The 16827-nt window shown below is 35.4% G+C and overlaps 3 protein-coding genes across 3 annotated transcripts; all 3 read left to right on the top strand.

Annotated features, from left to right (window-relative positions):
• Positions 1-383: 383 nt before the first annotated feature.
• LOC139506942 (M-phase inducer phosphatase-like) lies at positions 384-1259 on the top strand. Its single transcript, XM_071295585.1, has one exon. It carries the CDS (start codon positions 384-386, stop codon positions 1257-1259), a length of 876 nt encoding a protein of 291 aa, XP_071151686.1.
• A 4056-nt stretch (positions 1260-5315) lies between these two features.
• Positions 5316-6223, top strand: LOC139519163 (M-phase inducer phosphatase-like). The gene has a single exon (XM_071311002.1). The coding sequence runs from the start codon at positions 5337-5339 to the stop codon at positions 6210-6212; it is 876 nt and encodes a 291-aa protein (XP_071167103.1). The 5' UTR covers positions 5316-5336; the 3' UTR covers positions 6213-6223.
• A 7590-nt stretch (positions 6224-13813) lies between these two features.
• LOC139519156 (M-phase inducer phosphatase-like) lies at positions 13814-14691 on the top strand. Its single transcript, XM_071310990.1, has one exon. It carries the CDS (start codon positions 13864-13866, stop codon positions 14632-14634), a length of 771 nt encoding a protein of 256 aa, XP_071167091.1. The 5' UTR covers positions 13814-13863; the 3' UTR covers positions 14635-14691.
• The last annotated feature ends 2136 nt before the right edge of the window (positions 14692-16827 follow it).

The raw sequence follows: 16827 nt of genomic DNA, 5'->3' as shown, positions 1-16827 counted from the left end.
TGTTTATTCCCACCCCTCTCTTTTAATTTAATTTGTATCGTTTTTAAAGTAAAATCTTATCTTACTACTGTGTACTTTTTACTTTGTGTCATGATTGTAATCACCTTTTTAACCGTTAATCCCAAAGAAATTGTTTGAAATCCTTTTTGATCTAACGAATTCAATCATAGGAATTGATTGGCTATTAATTAAGTAATTAACAAAAGCTTTGGAAGGTCGACCTCGAGTTGAACACTGCTTGAGTAATGAGCTGAGCACGATTCCCAATTAGAGACAAATATCACTTATTGTCAATTCAAAAAATATAAATATGAAAATTCATAATATTTGAAACATAAACATTGAACATTTAAATCGTAATACCTGACATTTCAACAACAAAAATGCTTTCAAGAAGATTATTCGACACATGTGATGAATTTGATGTCATTCCAGCATCTATATCTTCCCTGAGTTTTGATTCTACACCAGTAAAGGCTGATGACCTTATGTCTGTGATGACTCCAAACATCAAACGGAGTCTGTTTCCTGATGAAGACGAGGATTCTGGTCTCGGTATGGATGATCATATAACATATACACCTAGCTTGAAAAAATCTACCAAAAGACAGCGTACAGAAGATGGAAACTCAACATGTTCAAAAAGACCAAAAACTTGTACTGATATACAAGCTGTGGTAACAAAACTTGAAGAGAACGATGACTTCATTGCCGATGGTAGTAGATTACATACTTTACCAACTGTCACTGGAAAACATGCCGATTTGAAAAGCATCACTCCACAGACACTTGCTGATGTTGTAAACGGAGACTACGATGACGTCATCAGTGACTACAAGATCATCGACTGTCGATACCCGTATGAATTTGAAGGAGGGCATATCAGAGGAGCAGAGAATATGTATTTGCACGAGACCATTTTAACTTTGCTTCGGCAACCGACTAAAGATAAACAGATCATCATCTTCCACTGCGAGTTTTCGTCCGAAAGAGGCCCTAAAATGTTACGATTTCTCAGAAGCAAAGATAGAGAACTCAATAAAGAAAACTATCCATCACTGAACTTTCCTGAAGTTTATTTACTAGATAATGGTTACAAGGCATTCTTCAATGAACAACCAGATCTATGTGACCCAGTGAGCTATCGACCAATGCTTCATTCCGATCACTCAGAAGATTTACGCCATTTCCGAGTGAAATCAAAGTCATGGACAGCTGGCGAGAAACGGAGATATGCCAAAAGATCAATGAGATTTTAGAACTGTCTTTTAAGTTTAGAAGAATGTTAGTGCTCAAAGATATCTGTGATATAAAAAGTAATTCAGTGCTTTGTTTTATACAATTTGTGTTTTATTGTTATTGTTATTTACCGTATTATTGATATATTAAAGATTACCAATATTTATATTGTACTTCATGATTTTTAACTGTTGCTACTGTGTGAATGTGTCGTCTTAAAAACAAACTTACCAGTTAGTCCCCGATGAGTCTTTTGTGGAAGAAATGCTCGTCTGGTGAAAATAGAAACGTCCATCCTGGTATCAATGATAAGTTTATTTTGGCATTACACAAATTCATGTTTGTCTCCGACTCTTTATGACGTCTTTAAACTAAATCCATTGGATGTTGGATGTGTACTGATTGATAATTTAGTCTAAGATGCATAATTCTTTGTGTTAGTTGTTTATATTGGCTTTGAACTAACTGTCAGTTATAGCGAGTACTCTCAGATCTCTTCTTTTTGTTGTTGGGACGACAAGTACCCGGCCACATCGTATGTAATTATGTTAGATGTATTAATGTTTGTATTCTTTTGATGAGTTAAGCCTATTTAAACTAATATGTATCGTTCGTTTTATATGTTGTACTGTTACACCACTGTCCCAAGTTCGGGTTGAGGGTTAGGATCCCGCTTACATGTTTAATCCCGCTACATTCTGTATGTATGTGCCTGTCGCAAGCCAGGAGCCTGTAATCCAGTGTTGTCGTGTGTTGCCGTGTTACATATTTGTTGGTCATTTTTATATTGTTTTTGTACATTGATTAGGCGGTTGATTTTCTCGTTTGAATTGTTTTATATTTGTCACATCGTGGCCTTTAATTTCTGAATATGCGGTATGGGTTATGTTCATCGTTGAAGGCCGTACGGTGACCTATAGTTGTTAATTTTGTGTCATTTGGTCTCTCATGAAGAGTTGTCTCAATAACATTCATTCTTAATCTTCATTTTGATATTTACCTCGCCATATCCTTTATTTTTTATCCAAAGTCAGATACATGTAGTTTAGTGGTTACTTTTGTAGTATAAGTTGCATGTCAATGAGACAGCAACCCAATGACACAGATACAAAATTACTCTGGAGGAGAACGATATACAGGCTATAAATCTCCTAGTGTAAAAAACATAGGATTAATTAAACCTGTACAAATGTACGTTCAAAGATTAGGACATTTGCATAAAAAAAATGAGGATTTATTTAAAATTCTCGTTCAAAGATCTGACTTTTACACACCAATGAACAGAAGAAAACATGAGTTGAGACAAAAGACAGCCAGTGGTGAGACTCATGACTTAGGACATGCACATCAACATATTGCGAAGTTCTGTCCTAAGTCAGGAATCTGATGTACAGTAGTTGTCGTTTGTTTATGTGATTTATACGTGTTTCTCGTTTTTTATATAGATTAGACCGTTGGTTTTCCCGTTTGAATGGTTTAACACTAGTAATTTTTGGGCTCTTCATAGCTTGTTGTTCGGTGTGAACCAAGGCTCCGTGTTGAAGGCCGTACATTAACCTATAATGGTTTACTTTTACAAATTGTGACTTGGATGTAGAGTTGTCTCATTGGCACTCACACCACATCTTCCTATATCTATAGAAAATAATACTAAAAATTAATTAACTGTGCTTGCCTTTCTTCTAGTAGCAAGTATTTCACGCATATTGAGAGCTAGGACAAATTAATAATAAATCCAATGATAAGGTTCCCTAAATTTGCTCGTCCGGGGTTGACTGTTTTTTTTATATAACTCCACGGGAAAGAGAAGATATTTCAAATAGCGAAAGAGACTTTGTGCTACAATAGCCTATCTATGAACTCTCTAAATAACTATTAAAAAGGTACCTGGATTGATCGTGGCACTCTAGTTACCCTTGTAAGGCATCGGATTTAACGTTTCAATTCTGATAGGTTATGGCTGCGTATTTATATATCACACACTACTATACAGACGCACATCCTTACCATTTCTCAACGTTTCAGATTTAACATTCGGGATGGTTCCATAAAGTAATATCTACCAAAATATTTAAAATGAGTACGGGAACAGCTATGTTCTCTACATAACACTTTTACATAACGATTTATCGACCCAACAATGTATATTTTGGAAAATAGTCAGAATTATCAGGCTGCATAAGCTACTTTAAAACAAAATGTTTCTTGCAGGTGTAAATAGTTATCAAAGGTACCAGGATTATAATTTAGTACGCCAGACTAAAATTGTTTGAATCTTTATAATTTAATTATTTTTTTTTAAGTTCAACGATAACAAGTGTGATTTATTTAAGGCATAAAGTGCTTACAGTTCTTGATTAGTTGAAATTCAGTGTTGATTTTTGTTATATATGCTCCTACTTCAAATTCTATTAAATTTTGTGTTCCTATTTTGAGGCATTCAGCATCGAGAGAGCGGATCTAGAGTTTTCAACAGAACTTAAAACAATTGGACAGAATGAGCATATCCACCCAACTTTTACTGACAATTTTGTTATAACATAAACAGTACCAATTTGTCTGCACCAGATGTGCATTTCGACAATCAATGTGTTTTCAGTGATACTTGAAGCCAACATATTTTAAAATCCTAAACTTAAAAAAAAAGAAAAAAAGATGAAGAGCTATAAACCAAAAAGGACAAAAAGGTATAGCCAAAGACTAGCAAAGACATAAAGCTTTGCATGAGGGTGATACATTCCTGATTTTTTTTTTATAATTTTCAAAATTTTGTAACAGGAATTTTAATTACACAAAATCTGTATTTTCATGCCAGTACCGAAGTACTTGCTTCTGGGCTGGTGAGACCATCGGGGATTATCAGTCCACCAGCAGAGACATCGACCCAGTGTTAGTAATAACATAAACGGTACCATGTTCTGAACCAGATGCGCATTTCGAAAAGAGAAGCAAAATTGTCTGTCGTAAAAAGGAATTTACCTGGTTTTAAAAATGTATATTCATTTCGTACCCAACTGTCTTGTCGTATCTATAATGGTCATATAAGGAAACAGACCGTGAAGTTTAAAACGTATACCAGATTTATATTATAATGTGATTACCTTAACAAATGATCATTTATTTTATAAATGATTCCATCTGTATAACGGCACGCGTATAAAAATGAATCCTTAACGAATTGAGCCATCAGCATGTCAACCGGCTATCAATCGGTCAACCAGCTACCCATCGATCAACCTTTGGTCAATCAAGTATCGATAGGTAAAAATTAAAGTCATTATCAATCAAATGAAGTTTACCAGGACCAGCTTGGGTACAAGTCAACAGTAAAGAACATTGTGGCATCTTCTGTGACCAGTTCAATCCTTTTAGACAAGAAAGAGCAGCCGAGACATAAAGTACCCGCCCTTTTTCATATATACTGAATATTTAAAAAAAAAAAAAAATCCTTACATAATATGCTTTTAAAACAAAATAAAACCTATAGGTATATTATAAAATGCTTTAAACTGTAAAAAATATACATATTCATGTTTAATAATAGAAGACATTTTGTACAGAATTGATATTTTTTCTTCATAATACACTTAAATGAAATACTTAATTGAATTTCGATTTTATTTTTATTTTTTATACTTATACATAGCAATGTTTTCATTAATATTTATTTAAATCTAATTTAATTTTTCAATATTTTTTTTTTCAACTTTTGAATTAATTTGTATCGTTTTGAAGTAAAAGTGTTGTGTGAATACTTATCTTACTCCACTTATATGCACTTTTTACTTTGTGTGATGATTGTAATCATCTTTGTAGAATCAAACCTAAAGGTAATAATTTGAAAATCTTTTTGATCTAACAAATTCAATCATAGGAATTGATTGGCGGTTAATTAAATAATTAACAAAGCTTTGGAAGTTCGACCTCGAGTTGAACACTGCTTGAGCAATAAGCTGAGCACGATTCCCAATTAGAGACAAATATCACTTATTGTCAATTAAAAAAAATATATATATAAAAAGATCATAATATTTCAAACATAAAAATTTAACATTCAATTTCGTAATACTTGACAGTTCAAATTTAAGACAACAAAAATGCTTTCAAGAAGATTATTCGACACATGTGATGACTTTGAAGTAATTCCAGCATCTATATCTTCCCTGAGTTTTGATTCTACACCAGTAAAGGCTGATGACCTTATGTCTGTGATGACTCCTAACATCAAACGGAGTCTGTTTCCTGATGAAGACGAGGATTCTGGTCTCGGTATGGATGATCATATAACATATACACCTAGCTTGAAAAAATCTGCCAAAAGACAGCGTACAGAAGATGGCAACTCAACATGTTCAAAACGACCAAAAACTTGTACTGATATAAAGGCTGTGGTAACCAAACTTGAAGAGAACGACGACTTCATTGCCGACGGTAGTAGATTACATACTTTACCAACTGTCACTGGAAAACATGCCGATTTGAAAAGCATCACTCCACAGACACTTGCTGATGTTGTAAACGGAGAATACGTTGACGTAATCAGTGACTACAAAATCATCGACTGCCGATACCCGTATGAATTTGAAGCCGGACATGTCAAAGGAGCAGATAATATGTATTTACATGAAACCATTTTAACTTTGCTTCAGCAACCAACCAAAGATAAACAGATCGTCATCTTCCACTGCGAGTTTTCGTCCGAAAGAGGTCCTAAAATGTTACGATTCCTCAGAAGCAAAGATAGAGAACTCAATAAAGAAAACTATCCATCACTGAACTTTCCTGAAGTTTATTTACTAGATAATGGTTACAAGGCATTCTTCAATGAACAACCAAATCTATGTGACCCAGTGAGCTATCGACCAATGCTTCATTCTGACCACTCAGAAGATTTGCGCCATTTCCGAGTCAAGTCAAAGTCATGGACAGCTGGCGAGAAACGAAGATATGCCAAAAGATCAATGAGATTTTAGAACTGTCTTTTAAGTTTAGAAGAATGTTAGTGCTCAAAGATATCTGTGATATAAACAGTAATTCAGTGCTTTGTTTTATACAATTTGTGTTTTATTGTTATTGTTATTACCGTATTATTGATATATTAAAGATTACCAATATTTATATTGTACTTCATGATTTTTAACTGTTGCTACTGCGTGTGTGTCGTCTTAAAAACAAACTCACCAGTTAGTCCCCGATGAGTCATTTGTGGAAGAAACGCTCGTCTGGTGAAAATAGAAACTTCCATCCTGGTATCAATGATAAGTTTATTTTGGCATTGCACAAGGTCATGTTTGTCTCCGACTCTTTATGACGTCTTTAAACTAAATCCATTGGATGTTGGATGTGTACTGATTGATAATTTAGTCTAAGATGCATAGTTCTTTGTGTTAGTTGTTTATATTGGCTTTGAACTAACTGTCAGTTATTGCGAGTACTCTCAGATCTTTACTTTTTGTTGTTGGGACGACAAGTACCCGGCCACATCGTCTGTAATTATGTTAGATGTATTAATGTTTGTATTCTTTTGATGAGTTAAGCCTATTTAAACTAATATTTATCGTTCGTTTTATATGTTGTACTGTAACACCACTGTCCCAAGTTCGGGTTGAGGGTTAGGATCCCGCTTACATGTTTAATCCCGCTACATTCTGTATGTATGTGCCTATCGCAAGCCAGGAGCCTGTAATCCAGTGTTGTCGTTTGTTGCCTAGTTACATATTTGTTGGTATGTATGTGCCTATCGCAAGCCAGGAGCCTGTAATCCAGTGTTGTCGTTTGTTGTCATGTGACATATTTGTTGGTATGTATGTGCCTGTCGCAAGCCAGGAGCCTGTAATCCAGTGTTGTCGTTTGTTGCCTAGTTACATATTTGTTGGTATGTATGTGCCTGTCACTAGCCAGGAGCCTGTAATCCAGTGTTGTCGTTTGTTGCCGTGTGACATATTTGTTGGTATGTATGTGCCTGTCGCAAGCCAGAAGCCTGTAATCCAGTGTTGTCGTTTGTTGCCTAGTTACATATTTGTTGGTATGTATGTGCCTGTCGCAAGCCAGAAGCCTGTAATCCAGTGTTGTCGTTTGTTGCCTAGTTACATATTTGTTGGTATGTATGTGCCTGTCGCAAGCCAGAAGCCTGTAATCCAGTGTTGTCGTTTGTTGCCGTGTGACATATTTGTTGGTATGTATGTGCCTGTCGCAAGCCAGGAGCCTGTAATCCAGTATTGTCGTTTGTTGCCTAGTTACATATTTGTTGGTATGTATGTGCCTGTCGCAAGCCAGGAGCCTGTAATCCAGTGTTGTCGTTTGTTGCCTAGTTACATATTTGTTGGTATGTATGTGCCTGTCGCAAGCCAGAAGCCTGTAATCCAGTGTTGTCGTTTGTTGCCGTGTGACATATTTGTTGGTATGTATGTGCCTATCGCAAGCCAGGAGCCTGTAATCCAGTGTTGTCGTTTGTTGTCATGTTACATATTTGTTGGTATGTATGTGCCTGTCGCAAGCCAGAAGCCTGTAATCCAGTGTTGTCGTTTGTTGCCTAGTTACATATTTGTTGGTATGTATGTGCCTGTCACTAGCCAGGAGCCTGTAATCCAGTGTTGTCGTTTGTTGCCGTGTGACATATTTGTTGGTATGTATGTGCCTGTCGCAAGCCAGAAGCCTGTAATCCAGTGTTGTCGTTTGTTGCCTAGTTACATATTTGTTGGTATGTATGTGCCTGTCACTAGCCAGGAGCCTGTAATCCAGTGTTGTCGGTTGTTGCCGTGTGACATATTTGTTGGTATGTATGTGCCTGTCGCAAGCCAGAAGCCTGTAATCCAGTGTTGTCGGTTGTTGTCATGTTACATATTTGTTGGTATGTATGTGCCTGTCGCAAGCCAGAAGCCTGTAATCCAGTGTTGTCGTTTGTTGCCGTGTGACATATTTGTTGGTATGTATGTGCCTGTCGCAAGCCAGGATCCTGTAATCCAGTGTTGTCGTTTGTTGCCTAGTTACATATTTGTTGGTATGTATGTGCCTGTCGCAAGCCAGGAGCCTGTAATCCAGTGTTGTCGTTTGTTGTCATGTTACATATTTGTTGGTATGTATGTGCCTGTCGCAAGCCAGAAGCCTGTAATCCAGTGTTGTCGTTTGTTGCCTAGTTACATATTTGTTGGTATGTATGTGCCTGTCGCAAGCCAGAAGCCTGTAATCCAGTGTTGTCGTTTGTTGCCGTGTGACATATTTGTTGGTATGTATGTGCCTATCGCAAGCCAGGAGCCTGTAATCCAGTGTTGTCGTTTGTTGTCATGTTACATATTTGTTGGTATGTATGTGCCTGTCGCAAGCCAGAAGCCTGTAATCCAGTGTTGTCGTTTGTTGCCGTGTTACATATTTAATGGTATGTATGTGCCTGTCACTAGCCAGGAGCCTGTAATCCAGTGTTGTCGTTTGTTGCCTAGTTACATATTTGTTGGTATGTATGTGCCTGTCGCAAGCCAGGAGCCTGTAATCCAGTGTTGTCGTTTGTTGCCTAGTTACATATTTGTTGGTATGTATGTGCCTGTCACTAGCCAGGAGCCTGTAATCCAGTGTTGTCGGTTGTTGCCGTGTTACATATTTGTTGGTATGTATGTGCCTATCGCAAGCCAGGAGCCTGTAATCCAGTGTTGTCGTTTGTTGCCGTGTGACATATTTGTTGGTATGTATGTGCCTGTCGCAAGCCAGGAGCCTGTAATCCAGTGTTGTCGTTTGTTGTCATGTTACATATTTGTTGGTATGTATGTGCCTATCGCAAGCCAGGAGTCTGTAATCCAGTGTTGTCGTTTGTTGCCGTGTTACATATTTGTTGGTATGTATGTGCCTGTCGCAAGCCAGAAGCCTGTAATCCAGTGTTGTCGTTTGTTGTCATGTTACATATTTGTTGGTATGTATGTGTCTGTCACTAGCCAGGAGCCTGTAATCCAGTGTTGTCGGTTGTTGTCATGTTACATATTTGTTGGTATGTATGTGCCTATCGCAAGCCAGGAGCCTGTAATCCAGTGTTGTCGTTTGTTGCCTAGTTACATATTTGTTGGTATGTATGTGCCTGTCACTAGCCAGGGGCCTGTAATCCAGTGTTGTTGTTTGTTGTCATGTTACATATTTGTTGGTATGTATGTGCCTGTCGCAAGCCAGAAGCCTGTAATCCAGTGTTGTCGTTTGTTGCCTAGTTACATATTTGTTGGTATGTATGTGCCTGTCGCAAGCCAGGAGCCTGTAATCCAGTGTTGTCGTTTGTTGCCTAGTTACATATTTGTTGGTATGTATGTGCCTGTCGCAAGCCAGGAGCCTGTAATCCAGTGTTGTCGTTTGTTGCCTAGTTACATATTTGTTGGTATGTATGTGCCTGTCACTAGCCAGGAGCCTGTAATCCAGTGTTGTCGGTTGTTGCCGTGTTACATATTTGTTGGTATGTATGTGCCTGTCGCAAGCCAGGATCCTGTAATCCAGTGTTGTCGTTTGTTGCCGTGTTACATATTTGTTGGTATGTATGTGTCTGTCTCAAGCCAGGAGCCTGTAATCCAGTGTTGTCGTTTGTTGCCGTGTTACATATTTGTTGGTATGTATGTGTCTGTCGCAAACCAGGAGCCTGTAATCCTGTGTTGTTGTTCGTTGCCGTGTTACATATTTGTTGGTCATTTTTTATTGTTTTTGTACATTGATTAGACAGTTGAGTTTCTCGTTTGAATTGTGTTATATTTGTCACATCCGGGGCCTTTAATTTCTGAATATGCGGTATGGGTTATGTTCATCGTTGAAGGCCGTACGGTGACCTATAGTTTTTAATTTTGTGTCATTTGGTCTCTCATGAAGAGTTGTCTTAATAACATTCATTCTTAATCTTCTTTTTGATATTTACCTCACCACATCCTTTATTTTTTATCCAAAGTCAGATACATGTAGTTTAGTGGTTATCGTTGGTTAATAAATTTGAAATATACGGCATATGTTTCTTGTCGGGGGATTTTTATAGCCGCCTATGCAGTATGGAGTTTTATCATGGTAAAGTCCATACGGTTGTCTTTGAAATTCATTGCTAACATTAACTTCATCGGAACTTTGGTAGAAAGTTGTCTTATTGGCAATATTCCTCATCTCCTTATATTAACAAAGGTTGGAACAAACAATTCAGGGGAAACTAGTCATATCTCTTTTTGTATGAATTTTCCGTTTTCTGCTTTTTGAAGATATTGAGCTTATAACCGAAATTTGGTCAATTCTATTGTATTTTTATCACTTTGATAGTGTAAGTTGCATGTCAATGAGACAGTAACCAAATGACACAGATACAAAATTACTCTGGAGGAGAACGACATTCAGGCTATAAATCTCCTCGTGTAAAAAAACATAGGATTAATTAAACCTGTACATATGTACGTTCAAAGATATGACATTTGCATAAAAAAATGAGGATTTATTTAAAATACACGTTCAAAGATCTGACTTTTACACACCAATGAACAGAAGAAAACATGAGTTGAGACAAAAGACAGCCAGTGGTGAGACTCATGACTTAGGACATGCACATCAACATATTGCGAAGTTAAATTTCCCATTTTATTTCGTATAATGGACTAGGTATTTGCATTCAGGTATCGCAGATGGAAATTATTCGTTCACAGTGTGTTTATTTACGTTATTTAATTGAGTTAAGCCTTCCAATTGATATTTTATTGTGTGTTTTTCTATGTTGTGATGTTATACTATTGTTTCAGAAAAAGGGAGAAGGTTTGGTACCATTAAAACGTTTAATCCCGCTGCAAATTTTTGTACCTGCCCTAAGTTAGAATTCTGATGTACAGTAGTTGTCGTTTGTTTATGTAATTTATACGTGTTTCTCGTTTCTCGTTTTTTATATAGATTAGACCGTTGGTTTTCCCGTTTGAATGGTTTAACACTAAATAATTTTTGGGCCCTTTATACTTTTTTGTTCGGTGTGAAACAAGGCTCCGTGTTGAAGGTCGTACATTGACCTATAATGGTTTACTTTTAAAAATTGTGACTTGGATGTAGAATTGTCTCATTGGCACTCACACCATATCTTCCTATATCTATAGAAAATAATACTAAAAAATTAATTAACTGTGCTTGCCTTTTTTAGTAGCAAGTATTTCACACATATTGAGAGCTAGGACAAATTAATAATAAATTCAATGATAAGGTTCCCTAAATTTGCTCGTCCGGGGTTGACTGTGTATTTTTTTTTTATAACTCCACGGGAAAGAGAAGATATTTCAAATAGCGAAAGAGTCTTTGTGCTACAATAGCCTATCTATGAACTCTCTAAATAACTATTAAAAAAGGTACCTGGATTGATCGTGGCACTCTAATTACCATTGTAAGGCATCGGATTTAACGTTTCAATTCTGATAGGTTATGGCTGCGTATTTATATATCACACACTACTATACAGACGCACATCCTTACCATTTCTCAACGTTTCAGATTTAACATTCGGGATGGTTCCATAAAGTAATATCTACCAAAATATTTAAAATGAGTACGGGAACAGCTATGTTCTCTACATAACACTATAACATAACGATTTTATCGACCCAACAATATATATTTTGATAAAATAGTCAGAATTATCAGGCTGCATAAGCTACTTTAAAACAAAATGTTTCTTGCAGGTGTAAATAGTTATCAAAGGTACCAGGATTGTAATTTAGTACGCCAGACTAAATTTGTTTGAATCTTTATAATTTAAAAAAAATAATTTGTTTTAAGTTAAACGATTACAAAAGAGGGACGAAAGATACCAAAGGGACAGTCAAAATCATAAATCGAAAATAAACTGACAACGCCATGGCAAGTAAACAATTCAAATTCTATAAAATTTTGTGTTCCTATTTCGAGGCATTCAGCATAGAGAGCGGATCTAGGGTTTTCAACAGAACTTAAAACAATTGGACAGAATGAGCATATCCACCCAGCGTTTACTGACAATTTTGTTATAACATAAACAGTACCAATTTGTCTGCACAAGGTGTGCATTTCGAAAATCAATGTGTCTTCAGTGATACTTGAAGTCAACATATTTTAAAATCCAAAACTTATTAAAAAGATGAAGAGCTATAAACCAAAAAGGACAAAAGGTATAGCCAAAGACTAGCAAAGACATAAAGCTTTGCATGAGGGAGATACATTTCTGATTTTTTTTTTATAATTTTCAAAATTTTGTAATAGGAATTTTAATTACACAAAATCTGTATTTTCATGCCAGTACCGAAGTACTTGCTTCTGGGCTGGTGATATCATCGGGGACTATCAGTCCACCAGCAGAGGCATCGTCCCAGTGTTAGTAATAACATAAACGGTACCATGTTCTGGACCAGATGCGCATTTCGAAAAGAGAAGCAAAATTGTCTGTCGAAAAAGGGAATTTACCTGGTTTTAAAAAAGTATATTCAATTCGTACCCAACTGTCTTGTGGTACCTGTAATGGTCAGACAAGGAAACAGACCGTGCAGTTTAAAACGTATACCAGATTTATATTATAATATGATTATCTTAACAAATGATCATTTTTTTTATAAATGATTCCATCTGTATAACGGCACGCGTATAGAAATGAATCTTCAGCGAATTGAGCCATCAGCATGTCAACCAGCTATCAATCGGTCAACCAGCTACCCATCGATCAACCTTTGGTCAATCAACTATCGATAGGTAATAAATAAAGTCATTATCAATCAAATGAAATTTACCAGGACCAGTGTGGGTACAAGTCAACAGTAAAGAACATTGTGGCATCTTCTGTGACCATTTCGATCCTTTTAGATAAGAAAGAGCAGCTGAGACAAACAAGTACCCGCCCTTTTCATATATACTGAATATAAAAACAAATAAAAAAAATCCTTACATGACATGCTTTTAAAACAAAATAAAACCTATAGGCATATTATAAAATGCTTCAAACTGTAAAAAAATGTACATATTCATGTTTAATAATAGAAGACATTTTGTACAGAATGGATATTTTTTCTTCATAATACACTTAAATGAAATACTTAATTGAATTTCGATTTTATTTTTATTTTTTATACTTATACATAGCAATGTTTTCATTAATATTTATTTAAATCTAATTTAATTTTTCAATATTTTTTTTTCACCTCTTGAATTAATTTGTATCGTTTTGAAGTAAAAGTATTATATGAACACTTATCTTACACATGTGCACTTTTTACTTCGTGTCATGATTGTAATCATCTTTGTACAATCAAACCCAAAGGTAATCATTTGAAATTCTTTTTGAAAAAACAAATTCAATCATTGGAATTGATTGGCGGTTAATTAAATAATTAACAAAAGCGTTGGAAGGTCGACCTCGAGTTGAACACTGCTTGAGTAATGAGCTGAGCACGATTCCCAATTAGAGACAAATATCACTTATTGTCAATTCAAAACATATAAATATAAAAATTGAAAATAATTCAAACATAAACATTTCAAATTTAATTCCTAATACTTGACATTTAATTCAGATCGACAACAAAAATGCTTTCAAGAAGATTATTTGACACATGTGATGACTTTGATGTCATTCCAGCATCTTTGTCTTCACTGCGTTTTGATTCTACACCAGTAAAGGCTAATGATCTTATGTCTATGATGACTCCAAACATCAAACGGAGTCTGTTTCCTGATGAAGACGAGGATTCTGGTCTCGGTATGGATGATCATATAACATATACACCTAGCTTGAAAAAATCTGCCAAAAGACAGCGTACAGAAGATGGCAACTCAACATGTTCAAAACGACCAAAAACTTGTACTGATATAAAGGCTGTGGTAACCAAACTTGAAGAGAACGACGACTTCATTGCCGACGGTAGTAGATTACATACTTTACCAACTGTCACTGGAAAACACACCGATTTGAAAAGCATCACCCCACAGACACTTGCTGATGTTGTAAACGGAGACTACGATGACGTCATCAGTGACTACAAGATCATCGACTGCCGATACCCGTATGAATTTGAAGGAGGGCATATCAGAGGAGCAGAAAATATGTATTTGCACGAGACCATTTTAACTTTGCTTCGTGAACCGACTAAAGATAAACAGATCATCATCTTCCACTGTGAGTTTTCGTCCGAAAGAGGCCCTAAAATGTTACGATTCCTCAGAAGCAAAGATAGAGAACTCAATAAAGAAAACTATCCATCACTGAACTTTCCAGAAATATATTTACTAGATAATGGCTACAAAGCATTATTCAATGAACAGCCAGCTCTATGTGACCCAGTGAGCTATCGACCAATGCTTCATTCCGACCACTTAGAAGATTTGCGCCATTTTCGAGTCAAGTCAAAGTCATGGACAGCTGGCGAGAAACGAAGATATGCCAAACGATCAATGAGATTTTAGAACTGTCTGTAAATTTTATGTTTTTCTAGTGCTAATAATAATTTGTGATAAAAGTAATGCCTGTGCTTTATTTTATATAAACTATGTTTTATTTATTTTGATATATTTTTTTAAATTATATATATATATTATATGTTATTTATATATTAAAGATTACTAATATGAATATGTTTTTTTTGTTATGATGTATAATTTTTGATACTGCGATGCATCTCAAGTAATTTAATTTATAATCAAAACAGTTAACATGTAGAATGAGACGATATTAATGGTGCAATTATCATTCTGGTCATGGAAAAGAAGTTCTATACATATTCACTATATGGTCTTCAATCTTCTATCCTCGACTCTTCTTTCGAACCGAACTATGCCAGAATAGTATATGAAAGATATTTTGCTATTCCTCCATTTGCTCTGATCTTCTGAAAACATGTTCTTCAAAGACAATGTCCAGTTCTGTGTGGTCAATTTAAAAACAAACCCCCTTAACGTGTTTTGAAGCTTTAGATTTATGATTTGCGGATCCTGATTAAATTTACACTTTGAATGCTTGCCAAACTTGGCGACATTGATGGTTAATAGTTCTGTTAAAAATTTATATAGATTCTGTGAGGATGATTAAAAAACAACTACTTTGAAACTACAAGAGGTGATGTTTAAAAACCTCAAGGAATTGGTTATTGGGTGAATCTCGACAAACAATTCTCATCTAATATTGCGATCATGAACGGGTGTTACTTTAATTGATGTCTATTCTATTCTATTTACTGCAGTGGTTAAAAAGACCGACGTCAACACGAACCTGATAATTCAATCCTTGAAATGTCGTGTGTCGTAGGTTTTATATTTGCATGCATATGGATCATTTAAAAGTTAAATTATCAAAATAAAAGAGAACAAAGTAAACATGTGATCAGATTCTTGTCAATCAATGTTAACTTACATTAATCTTCTGCAGTTTGCCAAGAAGCAAGACGTCTGAAGACCGACTCGCAGGCAAATAATTATTATCAAACATCAAAGTAATATTGAGTTTATTAAACATCAGTTCCTATCTAATATCGTATAAAATTAATGAAAATTCAATAATTTACTGTCATATTGCAAAACCGGAAAGAATAATTAATGATTTTTAACGTCGGAAGAATGTTATGGTAAGATAAGATGGATTGTCACGGTTTTATCGTGTTCTCTCGCGTAGACGAGAGCGGAATAACGAAATACATCAATGAAAAAAGCTGAAACTAAAATTCTTGTAAGTACAGCTTATATATCTTTACTTTTTAACCAAAAGAGTTCATGTTTGACCCTAAGTTTTTTCTATGTTCTTTTTAAAAATAAGGCCAAAATACTTCACATTTCACAAGATATATTTTGATATAACTATCTAACAATTAAAAATTCCTCAAGTATACATTTTGTTGTAACGTCAGTTTTGGTCAAATTTTCAATAATTTGTAACAGTTTTGAACATAATTCACAATGAACGCCACCAAAGAACAAGAAGGTGTTGTGTCTTCGGATCCAAAATTATCATTGACCACTTTTGGCAATAGAACATTTTAATTACTCGGTTGCGGCAAAGAGTTTTCTCAAGCTAATATTCCCGAAAATTCACCAAATCATATTTTTGACATTTTTCCAGCATTTGCCGATGTTGAAGCCTAGAAAATGTTCTAACGAAGAGATTTGTTTAACCTGATGTTTAGGCTTTTTAAAAAAGATAAATTGAAGAACCAAAGTATGGCTATTTAAAACTAAGTCGATCTTGAAATTTGGCACCTTCGGTGAAAAAAAATAGACAAATTCTCGCCCTGGAAAAACAATATCACGTCTTATGGATAAAGCTGTTGCCGATGTGTGACTTCTTCATATATAAATGGTAGGGTCATTTTCATTTCACATCTTTTTGAAACAAAGTCTTTTAAATTTTAACTAAATTCACAGTAGTACAGCTTCGTGTTCGAGTGTGTGTGTGTGTGTGTATGTGTGTGTGTGTGTGTGTGTGTGTGTGCGTAAATAGTTTCAAAGGGTTTTAAAACTATTATAGTTTATTACGATTTACTGAAAGATTGCTGTTCTCTTAACGCCCAGTAACTAAAAATCATGCACATTCCAGACGAGATGCATTTCCAGAGATATGAACACCTTATAAATGCCATAAATGATATTTGAAAACGCTCTTTAGATAGA

The sequence above is a fragment of the Mytilus edulis genome, chromosome 1 (assembly GCF_963676685.1).
Source record: "Mytilus edulis chromosome 1, xbMytEdul2.2, whole genome shotgun sequence".
Taxonomy (NCBI): Eukaryota; Metazoa; Mollusca; class Bivalvia; order Mytilida; family Mytilidae; genus Mytilus; species Mytilus edulis.
The sequence above is the reverse complement of the archived record's forward strand: the minus strand, read 5'-3'. Positions and strand labels throughout refer to the sequence as shown.